This window comes from Cnephaeus nilssonii, assembly GCF_951640355.1.
Source record: "Cnephaeus nilssonii genome assembly, chromosome: 17".
Taxonomy (NCBI): Eukaryota; Metazoa; Chordata; class Mammalia; order Chiroptera; family Vespertilionidae; genus Cnephaeus; species Cnephaeus nilssonii.
Genome location: NC_137088.1, coordinates 558,126 through 577,918, shown reverse-complemented (window position 1 = coordinate 577,918; position 19,793 = coordinate 558,126). Strand labels below are relative to the sequence as shown.

Genomic DNA, 19,793 nt, shown 5'->3' with positions numbered 1-19,793 from the left:
AGGAGGAGGAGGTAGGGGAAATGCTGGTCGGTGGCCTGGAGTCCGTGAGAAGGCTCCGGAAGCAGCCTGCACGGCTGGAGGAGGGAAGGAATGGCGGCAGGAGGGCTTGTCACCATTGGCAGGACGGGGCCGAGGGGGAGGCCAGCGGGAAGTGACCGAGGACAGGGTAGGCAGCCTGTGACCGAAGGGGATCCACTACTAAGAGCAGGGCCCCCACAGCCGGGAAACGAGCCCCGAGGCCCCGCCCTCCAGACACCCTCCCACCCGTGGCCTGAGAGCTGGGAAGCAGCCGGTGCCAACAGACACGGGGGCAGTGACTGCCGTCAAAGCAAAAAGGCAGCCACGGCTGGGGTGCAGAGCAGAGTCACTCGAGGCCACAGAGCTGCCAAGGACCCACGGCTGCCAGGGAGCCGGAGGGGGCGACGGTGGGAGAACACGAGGGCATTAGCTTACTCGCCGCCTCGGGGGCGGGCCTTGCGGACACAGCTTTTCCTCCCAGCAAACCCGCTGGGGCCCTTTGTGAAGCTGGTCTTGCTGGTGCAAAAAGGCAGCTCCTCTGGCTCGAGGCCACGCGCTGACACTGACACTGATGGTGGTGGGACATGTGCACCATGGCGTGACACATGCATGTGGCGAAGAACTTGCATGCTGACCCTTCTTCCCCACCACACATGCAGCCACATGATCTTGGTGTGGTCACATGATCTTACAAGTAGAAAGCCCCAGGCATAGCCGGACAAAGCGGCCTGGGAGGCAAACACTTAGGCCCTTAGAGAGCCACTGGTCCAGGGGCTTTAAACTGCTGCTTTTGGAAAAGCATTCGTGTAACTTTCCCCCGAGTCGGGAACAGGTCCAGGAAGCTCAGCGTGTAAGAGTGACACGTGTGCGATCGGGTAAGTGGCTGTGGCCGAGGACTGCTTTCCTCTCCTCCCTCGGTTCTGGAAGAGAAGCATCGGGTTCCCTTTGGAACCCGATCCCATGTGGCCTCACCGAGGGCAGGAGAGTGAGGAACTGTCCAGCTCCACAACCACACACACACACACACACACACACACACACCCGGCCACGTAAACACTCCACACGCGTCACACGCGTCGACGGGAGGAAGGGCGCCTGTCACCTCAGCACTGGCAGGTGAGACGGGCACTAGCTGGTGCTTGTCCAGGAAGGGTGAGCAGGCGAGCGTGGCGGAGGGAGGGATGTGTGAGAGGCGTGAGCTTGGTCTACCTCCCAGCCCTAGGCGCTCAGGCCCGGGGCCCTGAGGCGGAGAGCATGGCTGCTCGAATGCTCCCCGGCAGGGAAAGCACAGGCCTGCCGGGCCCTGGGGAAAGAAAGGGAAAAGGAAACACCTCGCATTTCCTCACCACTCCTGGTCCTGCGAGTCCCCGTCAGTCCCACCTCCCTGCCCTCTCCCAGCCGCCGGTCCAGCCTGTCTTCACCGCACATCTTCAGGCCTCAGCGGCGCGTAAGGAACAGCTTCCGCCTGTCCGTGCCTCCCCTCCCGTCCCCGAGATCCTCGGAGGACGAGGCAGGCGTTCCCCGTGGCAGATGGAGCCACTCGCACTGGAGGAGCCGCGGGAGCCCCTGCTCACCCAGCACGGTGCCCCAGATGCCGCGCGTGTGCCTGCGGGTACCTTCTCTTGCTGTTCATGCTCCCCGCCCGGGCCCACGTGTCCGTCTCTGGGTTGTAGACCTCCACGGTGCTCAGCCGCAGCTGGCCATCGTAGCCCCCGATGGCATAGAGCAGCCCGTTCACCACAGCCACGCCGACGCGGCTGCGGGCGGTCGTCATGGGATGGCACTTCTCCCAGCGATTGGCGAGGGGGTCGAACACTTCCACCACGTTCAGGGAATCACCTGCATAAAAATTTGCTACTCACATTAAACAAATGACCCCCCTCGTTTGATCACAGCTGTTGGGTACTGATTATAGGGGATGTTTAACTTGGCTCTATCGGCTCTTCAAGCCGGAAGGGCCCACTAAGAAGTTTCAGCCCTGATAACCTCAAACCTCCATCTTGAAGGAAAACGAGAGTCAGATGGAGGCGTTATTTCCGAGAGAGGGCCATCTTACCATGGGCTCCACCTGCTAACGGCAAAATGAAGGCAGGTGGATGCAGATCCCCCCAAGCAGGAGGCACGCCCCGGGGAGGGTTCCAGTGCCCGCTTTTACTCGCTAGCCTGGACCCGGGGCAAGTGGCTTGGGGTCCCGTCCTCTGCTCTCCCCGGGGAAGGCACTCCTGAGGGCAGAGCTGCCTGAGGTCAGGGGGGTGACCCGCCATAGCTCCAGCGTGCTAAGTGCTCGGCAGCAGGGGTGGTACTCAGCCTTCCCTTTTCTTCAGGCCTTTGTGAGGGTCAAATAAAACAATTGCCACGTTTTATCCTGCTCCGAGCACTTAGCACCCGCCACACGACAGGTTACTAGCTGAGAACTTAAGAGGTCAGACTAGTGCCCACCCCTCATTAACTTTCAATTAAAAACAAAGCTGCTCGGACTGCCCCCCACCCCACCTCCCACAGACCTGGCTGGCACTGTGGCCAGGCCTGGCCCTCGCACCCGAGATGACCACTCCCTGTCACTGCACTGCCCGGACCCAGGTGTCCTGCCTCCCGACTAAATCCCTCCTGCCCTGCGATGGAGCCCAGGCACGGCAGGGCGGGGCCCACGGAGCTTCCCCAAACCCTGACTGTCTGATACGAGAGCTGCCGTTGGCACCTGGACTGTGAAGCGGGTGCTCACAGGACTGAGCGGTAAAGAGTGACCAGGATTGCTGATCGTGGCAGACACCGCGGGTCTGTCCTGCTTATGGTGACATTCTCGCAGTCGAACCCCAGGGATCCATTTGACCAAATGGGATCAGTCAGCCTGGGGTCAGAGCTGGGTCTCTGACTATGTCCTATCAAGGGCTGAGCCCCTCCATGGCCAGCGGATATCAGAGAGAGTTCTGGCTCAGGAGTCAGGACCCACGTTCCAGTCCCTGCTCGGCCAAAACCAACTGTGAGCACGGTGGAAGTTCACGGGCCTCAGTTCCCACTGGGAAGGAGAGGGGTCAGGCCTCAGGATTTCTAAAGGCCTCTTCAGCTCCAATATTCTGATCAATGGTCTTAACACCTGACATGCTTTCACTGCAGAACAATTAAATAAAATCGAGATGGGCCAGAGGGGTCGCACGCAGGAGAGGGACCAGAGGGCAGGCGAGGCTGTTGGGTGCTCCCTCACCCTCGGAGTGCAAGGCCGGGCTCCACGAGGGGGAGCTGCAAGGTACCTGCTGAGTTGAGGCCTCCCACGGCGTAGATGAGCCCAGCGATGGACGTGCAGCAGCGAGGCCGCGTTCGGAAAGCTGGCAGGTGGGGCCGGCGCTCTGGCATGAGGTGATAGTCCTTTGCTTCGTCCACCAGGTCCCTGGAATGAGTGCGAGATGCTAGGCCAGCAGGCTTCCTCCCCGTGGGGTTCACACTCCCACTTCCAGGCCTGGCCCCCCACCTCCACCCACAGGGGCCCTCAGCAGCATCCTGGCAGCCCCACCCTGCTCACCGGCACTTGTGGCAGCATCGCACCAGGTCCTCCTGCTGCACTCGGTCCGACAGGAACTGGGGCCGGCAGAGGGGCAGCCGGATGTTGGACAGCAGCTCGGGCAGGCAGGGCCCCCGCTGCTCCCGGTCGTATCTGACCCAGGCCAACGCGGCCTCAAAGACCTGCCGAGACAGAGTGGACGCTCTGGCGGCGACTCTTCCCAGTCAGAGGCCACGTCCCTGCACCCCGACCTGAGGCCACCCCTCCCTCTGCTGAGGCAGCCCCGGGGCCGCTCCATCGGCCCCACTTGTCTCCTGAAGCCACTGTCTTCTCTCGACTCCCCCGTGGGGCTCCGTCTCGGAATGCGAGCCTGGGTGACCACGACAGTCCCCGGCTCTCACTGAGACCTCCCGATGGACTCCTGTCAGTGGTGCCTCTCCGTATCACAACAAAGCCGTTCACCTTCCTTCCTGCGCTCCTGCCCCACCGCCCCCCCAGGCAGGCTGCCCCCCCCACACGGCCCCTTCACCTCGCAGGCCCCTCATCTCCTCCTCGTCATCTCAACCCGCTCCCCTTTCCTAAGGTCTGGCTCCAGGGCCAGGTTCCCAAGGAGCGGGAACAAGTCAGAGCGAATGTGCATGGAATCACCAGCCTCTCCCTTCCCGCCCGTCTGCCCAGCATCTGGGTGGGCCCTGAGGGGCCTGCTCTCCTATCAAAGACGCACCCCTTGTGCCGAGTGTGTCCCTCCTCACCCTCCCGGGGACACCAGCCCAGCAATCACTTTGCTCTCCGTCACTGCCAAGTCTCCCTCTCTTCTGGAAGTCCCACCAGCAGTCAAACTGCACTATAATTTCTCTCATTTTAACGAAACAAACCCCTCTTGACTTCATATTTCCCACTGGCAACTGCTCCAAGGCTCAACTCTTGTTTAGAAAAAGACGCTTTCAGCAAGTGAGCTAGGCTTATTCCCGGTTCCCCACTGCGTGAGTTGTAACAGTGAAGACTGGAAATAACCCGGACCTCCGAGAATAAGGACGCAATGGGATGTTGTTTAGACACTAAAACGCAGAAAGGCCCTGGCTGGTCGGGCTCAGTGGATAGAGGTCGGCCTGCGGACTGAAGGATCCCCGAGTTTGATTCCGGTTAAGAGCACATGCCCGGGTTGTGAGCTTGATTCCCAGTGGGGGGTGTGCAGGAGGCAGCCAATCAATGATTTTCTCTCATCATTGATGTTTCTCTCTCTCTCTCCCTCTCCCTCCTCTCTGAAACCAATAAAAATATATTTAAAATAAAACGCACAAAGTTTTTGTGAAAAATGCACATGATACAATACAACAAACCCATCATAAACAACTGTGTACATCTCACGATATCCATTTTGTTAAAAAGAAGGGAAGACTAGGAAGAGCAGCAGCCCACGTGGCGGGCAGCCTGCCCTGCGCCACAGACCTGCTCCTCGGACGTGACGTTCAGCTCGTCCCGAGACACCAGCTCCAGCACGTCCTCCAGGGGCAGGCCCAGGAACTCCTCCGACACGGACACCTCCACGAAGTGCTGGTGGACGAAGCTGTTGGCCGCGTCGTACAGCACAGCGCACATCATCGTCTCCGCAAACTGGCGCACACCCAGGCAATTTTTGGGGTGAAGCCTTTTGCATAAGAAAAAAATGGCAAAAGTAATGAGCCATCAGCTGTCTCTCGGACTCGCGTGTGAAGACAGAAACTGGAGGCAGGCTTCCCCTCGGGTTCTGCTCGGGGCCTGGTGCTCCGTGTGTCTGGGTGGCGAGCAGCTCTCGGAAGAGGAGCGAAGAGAACAGGCGCTGGAAACCGTCTCTTTCCCTCGGCTACCGGCACCTTGGCTGAGTGGGCACCTCGGCACTGAAGGCGTAGATGAGAGCTTAAGGCCCGAGGAGAAGTGACGCTCCAACCTCAGGACCTACATGTCTCTATGTTTACACAGAAGGAGCCCGATGGGTCCAACTGGTTAGGCCTCCAGGAACAGCACCCAGGCAGCCATCACCACGGAGCCGGCGTTCGTCAGGCCTGTGCACATGTGCAGAGCAGCCGTGGCTGTCCTTCTCAGATGGAAATGAGGCTCAGAGAAGCGATAAAGGACATATCACTGGGGCATGAAAAGCGGCTCTGGTCTAAAAGCCCTTTTCTACGCATGTTTTAGGGACACTACCCTGTAACAGGGCCTGGATCCAGTGTGACAGCGATGCCCGCCACAGCCCCTAGGTGGAGCTGTTGTCCCGGTGAGGCTGGCCACTTCATCCTTCTGAGTGCCTACTCAGCATTCTCCCCATTCGTGGGAACATAAACTAAATCCCGTCTGTGTCCCTAAGCAGCTTACAAACGAGTAGGAAAGACAGTGTCTGCCCCAAGCCCGACGTGCAGCCCTCCAGCCTGCCCAGAAGGCACCCCAGGGCAGGCTCAAGCCAAGCTCGGGGACTGCGGGGTCTCCACCTGCCAAACCGGAACAGGCCCACCTACCTCACCACGAAACCACGCACCCCGCTCCCAGGAGAGCACCACGTTAAGCCTCGCTGCCCGGGTCACTAAGACCAGCTGCACACAGCCGTGCTCAGGGCGTCCAGGAGCGCCACCGGGCAGGTGTGGCTAGCAGGGGCGGCCAGAGCTAAGGGAACTGGGTTGCTTCGTCCACCAGGTCCCTGGAACGCGGGCGAGATGCTAGGAGGAGGTGAGAGGGAGAGGTCGGCTCTAAGAGGGAGGAGGCCCAGAGGGCAGATCTGAGACGGGAGGAACCTGGTGGTCAGAGTTGCCAGGAGCAGACCAGGCCTGAGAGCGCTCGGTTCTGGGCTCCCCCTGCCTGTGTGCAGCCCAGCACTGACCCTCATGTCCAAGCCTCCATGGTTCAAAGCTGCTTCTGGGGGGCGGGGGGGAAAGAGAGGGGGACTTCTTATCTGCTCAGTCATCAAAAGGTCATTGTCAAGTGCTGGGCACAGGTAGGACAGAGTGAGCCCAGAGTCCTCTCCTAAAGGAGCATACAAGGGACAGAAAATCCCAGGAGGTGACATCTGGGTGGGCTCCTAAAGAGCTGAAGGGGAACAAAGATGGCGACGGCCAGGAGGGGAAGGAGCTAAACCAAGGAGATGTCAGTGGAGCGGACAGGGAGCACCGACTAAACCAGCTGGGTGAGAACGGTCAATTAGCAGCTGGTCAGCTTGGGGAGGGAGGACCAGGAGAAGAGGAACAGGTCAGGCCCAGGGAGAGAGCAGGCAGGGCTCCGTAAACCATGTTCCTCAGGGGTTCAACCCACAGGGCCGGGCACCGCCTGACACTGCTTTTAAGAAAGGTCGCTTCTGCAGAGTACCCTCTGCTCTCTTCTTCCTAACACTCTGTGCCCCGAAGACTCGGCGAACTGGCAGGGGTTCCAGAAACGAAGAGGTCACACTCCCCCCAGGCCGGCCCACGCCCTCACCGTTCTTGGAGGAACGTGCAGCAGGCATCCTTGATGCTCTGCAGCTGCAGGAAGCTCGCCCCCATCAGCAACGACTGGACATTTTGCTGGTCAATAGCGAGGTGGCCGTTGTAGGCAAAGTTGATGAGAGCCTCCAGGGCGCTAGAGGGAAGAGGAAGATGTTCTTTAGAGATGGGTCTTTGCCCAGGAGACGCGGCCCTAAGTGGGCGGGCAGTTCTGCCTGGGGACGGACGGGCCCCACCCTAACAGCCATGAGGCCCTTGGAGAGCCTACTGAACGGACCATTCTTCCCCAGAGCCAGACTCGTCCTGCTTCTTGTCTGTGTTGCCCAAATAGTTTTGTGACAGAAACGTTTAAAAAGAGAAAGCAAGGACCCACATGTCACTACTGAGCAGGTCCATGGTGCCAGCTTCCTGGGCCCATTTCACCCTCTTTGCAGAAGTGGCATAAACCTCCTTAAGCTTCATGAGGCCCTTTCCGTGTTGCTACACTGCCTTCACGTCTCGTCCTTAGTGGCTGCTGTAGAGTGTTCCAGAAGGTAAGTGTATGCTCGTTTCCTTTATTACCCGGTGTAATACCATCTTACTGCCGTTATAAATAATGGTTCTGGACTATTACTTCTTTGGGATGAATTTCCAGAATGAGAATTCCAACTTTTTCTTCTCTCTCGCGATGCACTGAGAGGAAAATCCAAATCCCACCTCTAGGACTGCAGGCGGCCGGCTCCTCCAGCTGCATGCCCTCGTCACCTTCCACTCTGTCCCCTCACTCACCTCAGGGCCTCTGCACGGGCTGCTCCCTCTCTTGGAGGGCTCGTCCCCCAGACGGCTCACTCCCGCACTTCCATTAAGGTCTGGGCTCAAATGCCACCTCGTCACAGAGGCCTTCCCGATTCCCCGACATACACAGGCCCCACCTCATTTGCTCGCCTTTGCTCTGCTTTGCTTTCCTGACATCACGTTCACTTCCCGGCCAGCTCACGCGTGTACCTGTCTATCACCAGATCCCACCACTGGAGTCGGCGCCAGAGAGGTGCTTCCGTGTCACCCCTCAGGCCAGCCTCAGCACACACACAGGTGCTCGGCGGCCTGCGAAAGGAAGCGCCTGACTGCGTGGCGATCAGCACGATTCCTTCCGACACAGACCTCGGAGAAGAGTGCAACTGCCCTGAGACCCCCCTCTGTGTGCGTCCTACAAGTCCCTGGCCTGAGCCGTCTGCCATGCGTGGTTACAAACCCTCTCCGGCACTGGGCCGGTACCCTCAATCAGCAGAGGGCGTCACAGGTTCCCAGCCCTCTCCCCGCCATTTCCACCTCGTGAGGTTAGGCAGCAAATGGCAGGCTACTGGTCAATGGAGTCACTGGTCGTTTATTGTTTCTCCCCACAAGAACGTCATCGCCCTGTGCAACCTTGTGCGTCGTGCCTGCTGCTGCATTCCCAGACCCCAGATCAACGACAGGCACACAGTAGGTGTGCAGGGCACTCCGAGATACAGCCAGGTTACACACACAGCCTCAATTCACAGATCTGCAGCAAAATCTTTTAAGTGACACAAACATGCCTTTTTCCTTTCAAGGCCCAAAAAGGCATGCTATGGAGCATCCTATATAATAAAAGCCTAATACGCTAAGTGTCTGGTTGTCCGTTCAACCAAAGCGTAATATGCTCATGATATGCTAAGGCTGTTTAACCACTCGCTATGATAGGCACTGACCACCAGGGGGCAGACACTCTGACCAGTAGGTTAGCTTGCTGCTAGGGTCCGGATGATCTGGACTGAGCAAGACCACCAGACACACCCTGGAGCCCTCCTGCGGTCCCTCCCTGGCCCAGATTGTGCACGGGTGGGGTCCCTTGGCCTGGCCTGCACCCTCTTGCAATCCAGGACCCCTTGGGGGATGTCGCAGAGCCAGTTTTGGCCCAATCCTGCAGGCCAGGCCAAGGGACCCCACTGGTGCACGAATTTGTGCACTGGGCCTCTAGTGTTTACGTAAAGTCTTTAGACAGAAATCCGGGAGTATTTCCATGAAGAGTGCCCAGTGCTAAGTGAGGCTAGATGTGAGGCCAACTTCAAATGAGCACCTGAAGGATGTGGTCTCGGGGGTTCCTGGGCTGCACCTGCCCCAAGTTCCTCTAGGGGAGAACTTCTCATCCGGCACGACACGTGAGGCCCACCCCGCTTTGCTATGGCGGCCTCAGATGGAGATGTTTGGGCGGGACCACCTTTGAGCCTGACCCTTCGGGCTTCAGTATTCTCACCCGTCAAACCGCTACGATCTCTGCCACCTTCTAGACCTGAGTTGCTCCAAATAACACCAGCCACATGCAGGCATTTAATATGACCTTTAAACGAACTGAAATGAAATACCATTTAGAATTCAGTTCTTCCGTCCCTAGTCACATTCCGAGTGCTCACAGCTACACGTGGCTCATGGCTCGTGGCTCCCGTCTGGCGAGGGCAGCAGGACAGTCCCGTCACACAGGAAGTGCTGACGGATGGCACTGCTCCAGCCCGAGGACAGGCTCTTACTTAAAAAGTGTGCCAGCTCACACGGCCGGCACAGAGCAGTGCAGAGAGTGACAAACCCCACCTCTGTACCCGTCCCAGACAAAAAATATATCTTGGACTCTACTGCCTATTAAATGTGCACACTAACAGAGCAAAACACAGCAGATGCTCCACTTTCACCCCGTCTCAGGCCAGGGGCGAAGGGCCTAACTTATTTACTGATCGCCACGCACAGAGCTGTGCGTGCACGGGGCGGAGCGTGCACAGGGCGGAGCTGTAGATGCCGTGTCCTGCTGCGGGCCCCCGGGGGTACCAGGCACCAGCACCAGACAGAACTGCGCAGGGAAGCAGCTGGGAGACCTGGAGGAGGAGCGCTGTACCTGGGGTCCATTCCCTGCATCACAATCTCGTCCTGCTTGCACTCCATCATGTCATTGGTGAACATCGCGTGGAAGTACGGGATGGAGGCTGCTAGGACGATTCGGTGAGCGCTGAATTTGTGGTCCCCAATCTGCGGGCGAAGTAAAACACAAAGAGAGATATGGAGGAAGGCAAATATAAAGACCCCAACATGCCCTTCTACGCTGACCCCGCCCCCGCTGGGATGGCAGTGAAGGCATCCACCTCGTGATCATCATGGAGACCCCGAGTGTTCCCACGCAGAGTCCTCAGTCATGGGACATGTCAACAGCACATTCACCAGGGTTCCGACATGCGAGCCCGAGTGCTCCACGCGGCAGCTTTCCGTACGTGCCCGTCTCCACCGCACCCCTCCCGACTCCCCAGCCCCAGACCTGACTTCCCTAACACTTAATCCCGATGCCAGTTTTACCGGAAGGCAGAGGACAGACACACGGGCCACACACCCTGAAGCCCCTAACAGCAGGCTCCTCGTGAGCAAGTACTTAGTGACAGGAAGAGACGAGGAGCAATGAGACCAAACATGGGGCACATGTGGGGATCAAGGCAGAGGCGGCACAGAGGGTGCAAAAGTTGGGGCGTCCTTGGGTACGAACCAGCCTGTGGTAGACCCCGCGGAGCCCAGAGCGCCTCTTAGGGCAACGAGCCCGGCAGCAGCGCTGGGGCTGGAGCTGGGTGGCCCCGGCGCTCAGCCACAGGGCGAGCTCTGATTTGTATCAAAGCCGGCCTGAGCCGGAGCCGAGGGAGTTCCACCAGTGCTTCCAGCGACCTGCCGGAGGACGCTCCCTTCCGGGCGCTGCGTGAGGAGCTCCCCATCAACGTGCCCCGAAGCACTGGCTGCTCTCGCCGCCACCAGGCTTCACACGAGCCGACTCTCAGCAGACCTCATCTCACCTGTCACCTTCGTCCCAGGGTTCCAGCTGGGGCCCGTCTGCCCGGCTCGTCCACCCCCTCGCTGGGCCGCTCTGGTGGAGGTTCTAAGCAGGGTGTCCTGCAAACTGTGACCCAGGCGCTTCTGAAACCAAACACTGGCTATCCCATTCTCAACCTCTAAGAGGTCTTTCTTTCCTGAAGCTTCCTTTTTCTTTTTAAAAACTACATTGTCCACAATTCATGACTGTAGTATTTTCCCTAATCTCTCACCACACGGTAAATGGTCTCCTCTTCCTCCCGCTGTCACTCTTCCTCAGCATTCTCCCGCCCCCGTCCACGTTGGCCTGTCTGTTATGCTAGAGGCTTGCTCTAAACATCTCATGGTTTGGTCAACTGCTCATACTTTTAGAAGCTGTTGGAAAGCTCTCTGTGTGTGTGTGTGTGTGTGCGCACACGCGTGCGCAGGGTTGGGGGGGGGGGTCCTAGGCTTGTCAGCGTAAGGTCGTCACTGCCCAAAGCCGATCATAGTTTTATTAATGGAGAGGGAATCCGGAGGGCTGATCAACCTTAATTGCTCTGAAGGGTCAGAGCTAATCACTAGACATTGGTAGTTGAAGCAGCCTCCACCTGTTAGTTTTAAGTAAGGTCTCCGATTGGCTATGATTGGAGTTTCCTGCCTAGGGGGTTTGGGTGTATCCCATAATCTTGATCTTAATGAAAGGGCTGGCAAGGCCGGAGCGAGCAGTAGCCCTCTCTTGGGCTTCCGCCTGGCCCCCGTTTCCCCAACTAATGCTTTTCTAGTCTCTTTTCATTTGTGTGCGGCCTTCTCCTGAACCCGAACCCTGAACCACGCGGGACGTGAAAGGGGTTTCCACACGTCACATGGGGTGACAGGTGAGACAGGCCATTTTTCTGGGGACCCTAGAAGCAGCACGTCCTTAGCGCCCTCCCTGGGGCTGGCTTTCGGAGGGGGACCGACTCGTGCGGGAGTGACTGCGGGAGGGGCCCTGGAAACGGGTGAGGGACGCCCCGTGTTCACTAGAGGACTCTGTCTTGGAGGCCTGTGTTCGTTTTGCTCCAGGCACCCCATCTCCAAAGCTTCGTGTGCCTCTGTTTCAACAACTAAGCCTAGAGGCCCCGCCCCCTGAGAGTGCGGGAGGGACTGTGGGCATCTGATTGCTTTTCACAGGCTTTCCACTAGCCTTCCTGTTTCGGTGTTGGTTTCTTCAGCTCTGGAGCTAGTCCAGGTTCCCGTTACAACCCTCTCTCTGCTTAGTTTCTCCCCAGCAGGCACTTTCGGTTCCTCTGGCCCACTGAGTTCATCGCACATGCTTTCTGCCTTTAGCATGCCATCAATTGCTCATTTGCTGATACCTTTTCTCCCTTTATTATCATTTTAATGATATCACAGGAGGGGATGGATGTTAAAATGTGTGTTCAACTTGCCATGTTCAACTGCTACTATTTATTTCTCATCTAGAAAGTGGAAAAATACACAGAACAAGCTGCATGTGCTGGGAACTGGGTGACCTGGTTCCCAAGAGAGCTCAGCAGAAAGAAGACAAGCTAGTCAGATGACCGCTGAATTCCGTGTTCACTAAAGTCTGTCTTGACCAGAAGAGGGAGACCAAGATGGGAAAGGGAAAACGATTCATCTTCTGAGGAATAGCTAAAGGAGAGTTAGTCGGAAAAGATGATTTAGGAGCGGGGGGCACAACAGCTGTCTCAGATCCTAGAATGCCTGTCACACGAAGGAGGGCAGGCGTAAAGGAAGCGGATTTTAGTTTATAGAATAAGAGTGTTTGAGGGAGTCCTTCACTGGTTCTAAAACGATTAAGGGACCTTCCAATTCTACAGTCTGGGCTCCTACACTTTTGTGAAAAGCTTTAAAAACACCAAATACCCTCATTTATAATCCCAGTTTTTTTAAATGTCACTTAAGAAAAATGAGATGGTCATTTATTGAGTTCCCATTGTATTTTCTCATTTTAGTCCTCTGCTATGAATTGCAGTAAACCAAGATTTAGAAGTTAGGTAACTTGCCCAAAAGTTAAATAACTATTATGTGAAAAACAACAACAACAACAACATATCCTCGGGTGAGGATTAAAAAAGTTCCGTTGCACCCAGCTGAGAGCAAATGCCATAGAGGACTAAGACAGAAACAACTGCAATCTTCACAGTTCGGTCTGATGAACAGAACCTGGACCAAAGATAAAAACTCAGGAGTTTCAGGGCCAGCTCTATTCCAGACAGAAGCAAGTTGCCCAATTTCACCACGCTTCAGGTTTCCAGGTTGGAATACAGGATTTTACTTACGGGGGCCGGGCAAGGAATATAGGAATCAATTAATTCATTAGTTGATTGATTCTCAAGAGAAGCATTATAAATACTGGAAAACGTTATTGTAATAAATCACCCTATTAGACAATATTAGAACGTACAGCATAGTATTAAAGGTCAAATACGTGCCAATCTCTCCCTCTGTGACCGCCCCAGGGGACAAAGCATAAGGTCATGGCACATGCAAACGAACTGACAGCATTCCCTGCTGCAGAGGAAGGCAACGCTCTCCCTTTCACCCCAAGCCTCAGGGTTCCCATCTGCATATGAGGGGCTTGAACTGGATGTGGTTGCTCAGCAGGTAGTAGTTGTGCTAACAAGAGCTTAACACAAATTCAGTAGAGCTTTTCCCTTTTTTATATATATAGTTGTTTTCCTTTTTTAAAAAATGTATTTTTATTGATTTCAGAGAGGAAGGGAGAGGGAGGAACATAAATGATGAGAGAGAATCATTGATCGGCTGCCTCCTGCACACCCCACAATGCAGACATGTGCCCTGTTTGGGAATTGAACCATGACCTCCAGGTTCATACGCTGACGCTCAACCACTGAGCCACACCGGCCGGGTGAGCTTTTCCTTTTGATTTGATGACATCTACATACATTTGAAAAGTAACTATACACAAGTAAAAGAGCTGTGGTGCACACGTGGATTTGGGGGTGCCTGGCAATAACTATGCAGGACCCCTGTGGCACACAAAAGTTAAACAGCTAGTAGGGTCTAAGACTGTAACTGAGCAAAAGGTCCCAGAAGTCCTGAGCACCTTACTGTCTACCTAACTTCTAACATGTTCCCTCCTCTCTCCCTCTCCCTCCCTCTCTCTTACACACACACACACACACACACACACACACACACACACACCTGTTCCCATTCTTCCTTGGAGAGACGGGGAAACTTTCCGTTCCTAGCCCTGCCCTGGTGGTATCTTTGGATCAACAGGGACGGTGTAGCATGACACCACCAAGTCTGTTCCCTATCACAGGCCAAGTGTGGCTCAAGATTCAGCCGCGGCTGCTGCAAGCAGGAAGAGCAGCAGGGCCAAATCTGAGCGGGAGTCATCTGAGACAGGTGTTCCCAAGGAAAGCCAAGGTGCCGAACAGATTTCTTCCTGATGGGAACATTCCGATGCTACTGCCCCTGCCTCAAGGCTCACCGAGAGCACACACAAAACAGGAAGTGAGCAGCCAGGTGCCCGGCCTGTGCAGGCAGAGCACCCTTGGGGGCGGTGGGTAGGCAGTCACGAGAGATGCTGAAAGTGCACAATGAGGATCATCCGTTATTTCCTGAGCACAAATCTGAATCCTAACGGCCATGAAGCTGGTGTGTAAGAAAGAGTCTCTAACGGAGACGCAGCAGGGGTGAATTAATCTCTAACATTCCTTTAGGTTAGAAGTCAATAATTGTGAATGCTTTCAGGGAGACCACATGTCATGATAGTAAGAACAGATACTGTGGAGCTAAATTGCCTGGGTTCAAACCCGGGTTCTGCCATCTACTACCTGTGACCCTGGGCTAGTTACTCAACCTCTCTGTGCCTCAAGGTACACATTTGCAAAAAAAAATTGCCCTTCTCTTGGGGGTTATTCTGAGGATGAAATTAGGTAACATCTATAAGACAGTGCACGACACACATTCAGTGCTATCTGACTGCTTTTTAAAGTAAATGTCCTCAAAATCAGAACTTTACAGAAGTCATTTTTAAGACCTTCAGAAAAGGGTCTGCACACTACGGTCTAGGGGCCCAAACCTGGCCTGCCTCTTGGCTTTGTGCAGCGCCTGACTAAGGTAGTTTTTCCATTTTTATATGGTGGGAAATCAAAGAAGACAGATCCATGACATGCGAAAGCGCCATGAAACCCAAACTTCAGTGTCCGTATATAGTTTTATTGGAACGCAGACATGTCCACAGACTGGCACAGCTGCGTGCTGGAACAGTGACCAGGCACCGGCAAAGACAACAATCTCTGCCCTGGCCAGTGTGGCTCAGTTGTTGAGCGTCGTCCCAGCAGTGAGAGGTCGCCGGTTTGATTCCCGGTCAGGGCACATACCCAGGGTGCAGGTTCTAAAAAATAACTTGCTTCTGCCCGCTGGCAGAAAAAGTTGCTGCCTCTGCTCTAGACTCACAGGGAACAAACATTACCAAGAGCGCCGTGAGCACATTCTCTAGAGAGGACTGGTCGCTCACCTATGACCCTCAACCCAGCCCATGCCAGCCCACATCACACCGGATCTTCTGCTGATGTTCACAGACTTTCTCTGCTGACCTAGGAGGCACTGTCTGTCCTGAGGAATTCAACTGAGATCGTGTTGTTTACAAAATGTCTGCTCCTTTCAAAAAGGAGATGAGCTAAGCCTGCAGTAGAGGAATTCGGGCTGGGGCCATGAATGGCGTGCCTGGGCCTGCCACCAACAATGTGTCTGTTTTAACCTTCGGCTTCTTAGTCACAGTCACACCATTCTTCTCTTTCTCCATTCCTCCCTCCAGCCCATGGAGTTTAAATGATAATTAGCTTTAGCAAGTAATGCAGCCTCGTCCATCAGAAATGTGGGAAGTGAGGCCTTGAAGCACCCATCTTCCTACCTGGGTCCCAACCAACCCGCCACCTTACTGAGCAACCACCGAGCACAAGGCCAGAGCAGCCCAGCTCCCACTCCCACCGAAATCTGATCAGATGTCAGGTGAGAAAGGCGGTTCCACGTTTGAGAGGGAAGCCTCAGCCTCAGGGACTGCGTTTCTGTGTCTATACTCCAGTGGACTGCCTACTCCTTGAGGGCAAGAGGATCTTGTTCAGCCCGTAAATAGCTCACTAAATAGTCACTGAAATCCAACTCCATCTTCAATAGCAGCAGAGAAAATCAACCATTTCCTGTGAAATAAAGGAACCCCACAGAAAAAGACAGCAGCTTCACTACAGGTTATAGTCAAAATGAACCATAGGTTCCCTTGGTTAAATCTAGAAAAGAAAAAAAAAAACATTTAGAAAAGAATGTCAGGTGCTGAGTAGGAGGCACTGTGAGTTCCTACTTATTTCCTTTAAATTTTTCTTACCTACAGAAATAGGTACAGTAAATGTTCAAATAACCATAATATTTGAGGACTATTACAATAATCTATTATTATTCACTAATTATTACCTAGATATATATCTCTATATAGCTGTGTAATACATATAGCTATTAAGTATCTATCTATCTATCTATCTATCATCTATCTATCTATCTATCTATCTATCTATCTATCTATCTATCTATCTATCTAAAAGCCTAGCCCAGTGGTCGGCAAACTCATTAGTCAACAGAGCCAAATATCAACAGTACAACGATTGAAATTTCTTTTGAGAGCCAAATTTTTTAAACTTAAACTTCTTCTAATGCCACTTCTTCAAAATAGACTCGCCCAGGCCGTGGTATTTTGTGGAAGAGCCACACTCAAGGGGCCAAAGAGCCGCATGTAGGCGACAGAACGACTGGTCGCTAAGACATGAACTGACCACCAGGGGGCAGACACTCAACGCAGGAGCTGCCCCCTGGTGGTCAATGCGCTCCCACAGTGGGAGCACCGCTGCTCAGCTGACCCACGGGCGCCAGATGCTGGGCTCACAGCTGGCGAGCGCAGCTGCAGCAGCTCGAGCCTCTCCCGCCTCCGAGGCAGCGCTACTGAGCAGCGGGGCTGAGATGAGCAGGAGCGGCACAGCAACCAGCCGGGGCTCAGGCTCCTCCCTGGCCGGCCGCCTGCTGCTTCACACACTACTACATCCCTCTGGGGATATCGGTGGGGTGGTTTCAGGGATCGGGCTGAAACCACCCGTCCGACATCCCCCGAGGGGTCCTGAATTGCGGAGAGGGCGCAGGCCAGGCTGAGGGACCCCACTGGTGCACGAATCCGTGCACCGGGCCTCTAATATACTAATAATGTTATAGTAATTATCAATTGTCTATAATATAATGATGACCTATTAATAAACTCTTTTAGGTTACCTGAAGATAACAGAAAACACTTGTGGCTTCAACACATGCCACTAAAAACCTGCCAGCCCTGCCGGTGCGGCTCAGCTGGGTGGGTATCAAGCTGTGCACCAAGGGCAGCTGGCTCGATTCCCCGTCAGGGCACATGTCCGGTTCCCCTCAATTCCCGGTAGGGGCTGTGCACTTTCACATTGGTATTCCTCTTTCTCTCTCCCTCTCCCTTCCTCTCTCTAAATATTAATTAAAAAAACAAAAACACCTTCCAAAAATATATGATTAGCTATAGACTCTATCTCATGTCTGCTCTGTCCAGCGCTCCTGGCCTTCTGGGAACTTGTATCTTCACTCCAACCACACTATCCAACACATGACTTACACCCTGCCAATTAGACCCTTGCTCGGGACTTTTCACAGGACAAAGGAAGAAGCGGGACAATCCCTCCAGGGTAGCAAGGAGCCATCAGATGCCCCGTCACCCGATGAGGGATAAACCGGCCTGCAGTGGGAGGGTGCTGACCCTTGAGGGAAAGAGTCTTGGCAGTATTTCAATCCCCAGGCCCATCAGCAACCCTGTCTCTTCTCCAGTTCGATTACCTGAGCTCTGAAGTGACTGGTCTTGCTGAGGCTAGTTCTGATCACTGCTGTCCAGACAAAGCCCTGGGGGGATTCAGGAAAGGGGAGTCTTCCTTGCTGGCCTTAATCAATGGGCTAAAACTGAACGTGGCCTCTCTGAGCTCAGGTTGGGCCCGTGTGGTGCCTCGAGGCCCCCACTCAGCTAAGGTGTTACGGGGCCCGTTTGTACAAACACCTTGTGCTGGAGCCCAGGCCAGGCAGCAAGGCGCACGGCAAGCACAGAGTTTCACTGAGGGAACAGGAACGCTGAGGTGCACACAGAATGGCCAGCAGGTACCTCTGACTGTGACTCATTTGTGGAATTCCTAAGAGTTCACTTTCTTGGAAAAGGTGTCATTCCTTTGGAGAGAAGCAAACCCACGATCTGAATTCCCGTCATAACTGAGGTAAGTGACCTACCTGCCTGAGTCAGAAAAACAGGAACAAGGGCCATTGGTTCCTCCTCCGAAATGTGGACCGTGGATTTTGAAGCAATGTGGCTCTTTCCCACAACTCCCCCTTCCTTTTCTCCCACCACGATGATGCCCTGCTCATTGTATTTTTTAAACCCTCATCCAAGGATATGTTTTTACTGACTTTGAGAGAGAGAGAGAGAGAGAGAGAGAGAGAGAGAGAGAGAGAGAGAGAGAGAAACATTGATGTGAGAGCAACATCAGTCAGTTGTCTCCTGTATGCACCCTGGTATACCGGACAATGCTGCAACCGACTGAGCCACCCTGCCAGGGCGATACTCTAATCATTTTAATAACCCTATAACTAATAAGGAAATTAAATTTGTAATTTTAAAACCCACGCTCTAGCTGGTTTGGCTCAGTGGACAGAGCGTCGGCCTGCGGACTGAAGGGTCCAGGTTTGATCCTGGTCAAGGGCACATGCCTGGGCTGTGCGCTCCATCCCCAGTAGTGGGCGTGCAGGAGGCAGCTGATCAATGATTCTCTCTCATCACTGATGTTTCTCTCTCTCTCCCCATCTCTGAAACCAATAAAAATACATGTAAAAAAAAATGACAGAGTAGGGTGGTGCAGAAATGCTCCCAATGTACTCTCAGAGGTGTGATGAAATAACAACAGTATTACAAATAATAGGATTCAATAGGACTTAATATTATTTGATATACATTATTATTATTATTTTATTTTTTTTTAATTCAGGCTCCTGAGCCTGACGTTGAGATTCTGGTGAGGCCACCGAAGAGCTGGGTCACTCACTGTATGAAGCAGACTCTCCGGGTAAGCAGAACGAGCAGGATATGGTGTGTATGTGTGAGGATACGGGGTGGGGCAAAGCAGGGTTACAGCTGTGAGCACGCGAAGGGCAGTTTACTCGTGTGTTATTCGTCCTCACAAACTCGCAGGGTTGGAAAACGGCGCGTACAATGAAACATCCCGCGTCCAGCCTGGGGTTCTGACGGCATTTTCAAGCACACTGTCTGAACCCCTCTATTCTTTTTTTGTTTTGCTCTTTTAATCCTCACCCGAGGATATTTTTTCCATCGATTTTTTAGGGAGAGTGGAAGGGAGAGGGAAAGACAGAGAGAAACATCGATGTGAGAGAAACACATCAATGGGTTGCTTTCTGCATGAGCCCCGACCAGGGCCCAGGCCACGGAGGAGCCTGCAACCGAAGTACGTGCCTTTAACCGGAATCGAACCCGGGACCCTTTGGTCCGCAGGCCGATACTCTATCCACTGAGCCACACCAGCTAGGGCTGAAACCCTCTCCTGATGGAGCGTGGCTCTTTCTGCATTAGGGGCCCCACTGTGTAACGTGACTCCAGACGGGGGTGAGGGAGGAAGTGGCTGACCATCTAGCACTAAAAAAATAAAATAAAGACCTGGCCCTAGCTGGTTGTGGGCTTGATCCCCAGTAGGGGGCATGCAGGAGGCAGCTGATCCATAATTCTCTCATCATTGATGTTTCTATCTCTCTCTCCCTTCCTCTCTGAAATCAATAAAAAATATTTTTAAAAAGACACAATTTTAAAAAATCCTATATAATAAAAGCCTAATATGCAAATAGACTGAACGGCAGAACGACCAGCCACTATGACACGCACTCACCACCAGGGGGCAGATGCTCAACGCAGGAGC

At 54.1% G+C, this 19,793-nt stretch overlaps 1 protein-coding gene across 4 annotated transcripts in view; it reads right to left on the bottom strand.

Annotated features, from left to right (window-relative positions):
* Nucleotides 1-19,793, bottom strand: part of KLHL18 (kelch like family member 18) — a 38,436-nt gene that overhangs the window by 6,058 nt on the left and 12,585 nt on the right. The window contains exons 2-7 of one of the 4 annotated variants that reach the window (XM_079795292.1): nt 9,845-9,975; nt 6,956-7,096; nt 4,964-5,162; nt 3,536-3,696; nt 3,267-3,403; nt 1,593-1,872 (exon numbers count right to left, since the gene is read on the bottom strand). In XM_079795292.1, the coding sequence (XP_079651418.1) occupies nt 1,593-1,872; nt 3,267-3,403; nt 3,536-3,696; nt 4,964-5,162; nt 6,956-7,096; nt 9,845-9,975 (1,049 nt within the window). The remainder of the gene's footprint in view (nt 1-1,592; nt 1,873-3,266; nt 3,404-3,535; nt 3,697-4,963; nt 5,163-6,955; nt 7,097-9,844; nt 9,976-19,793) is intronic. The other 3 variants (XM_079795293.1, XM_079795290.1, XM_079795291.1) reach the window with 3 other exon arrangements.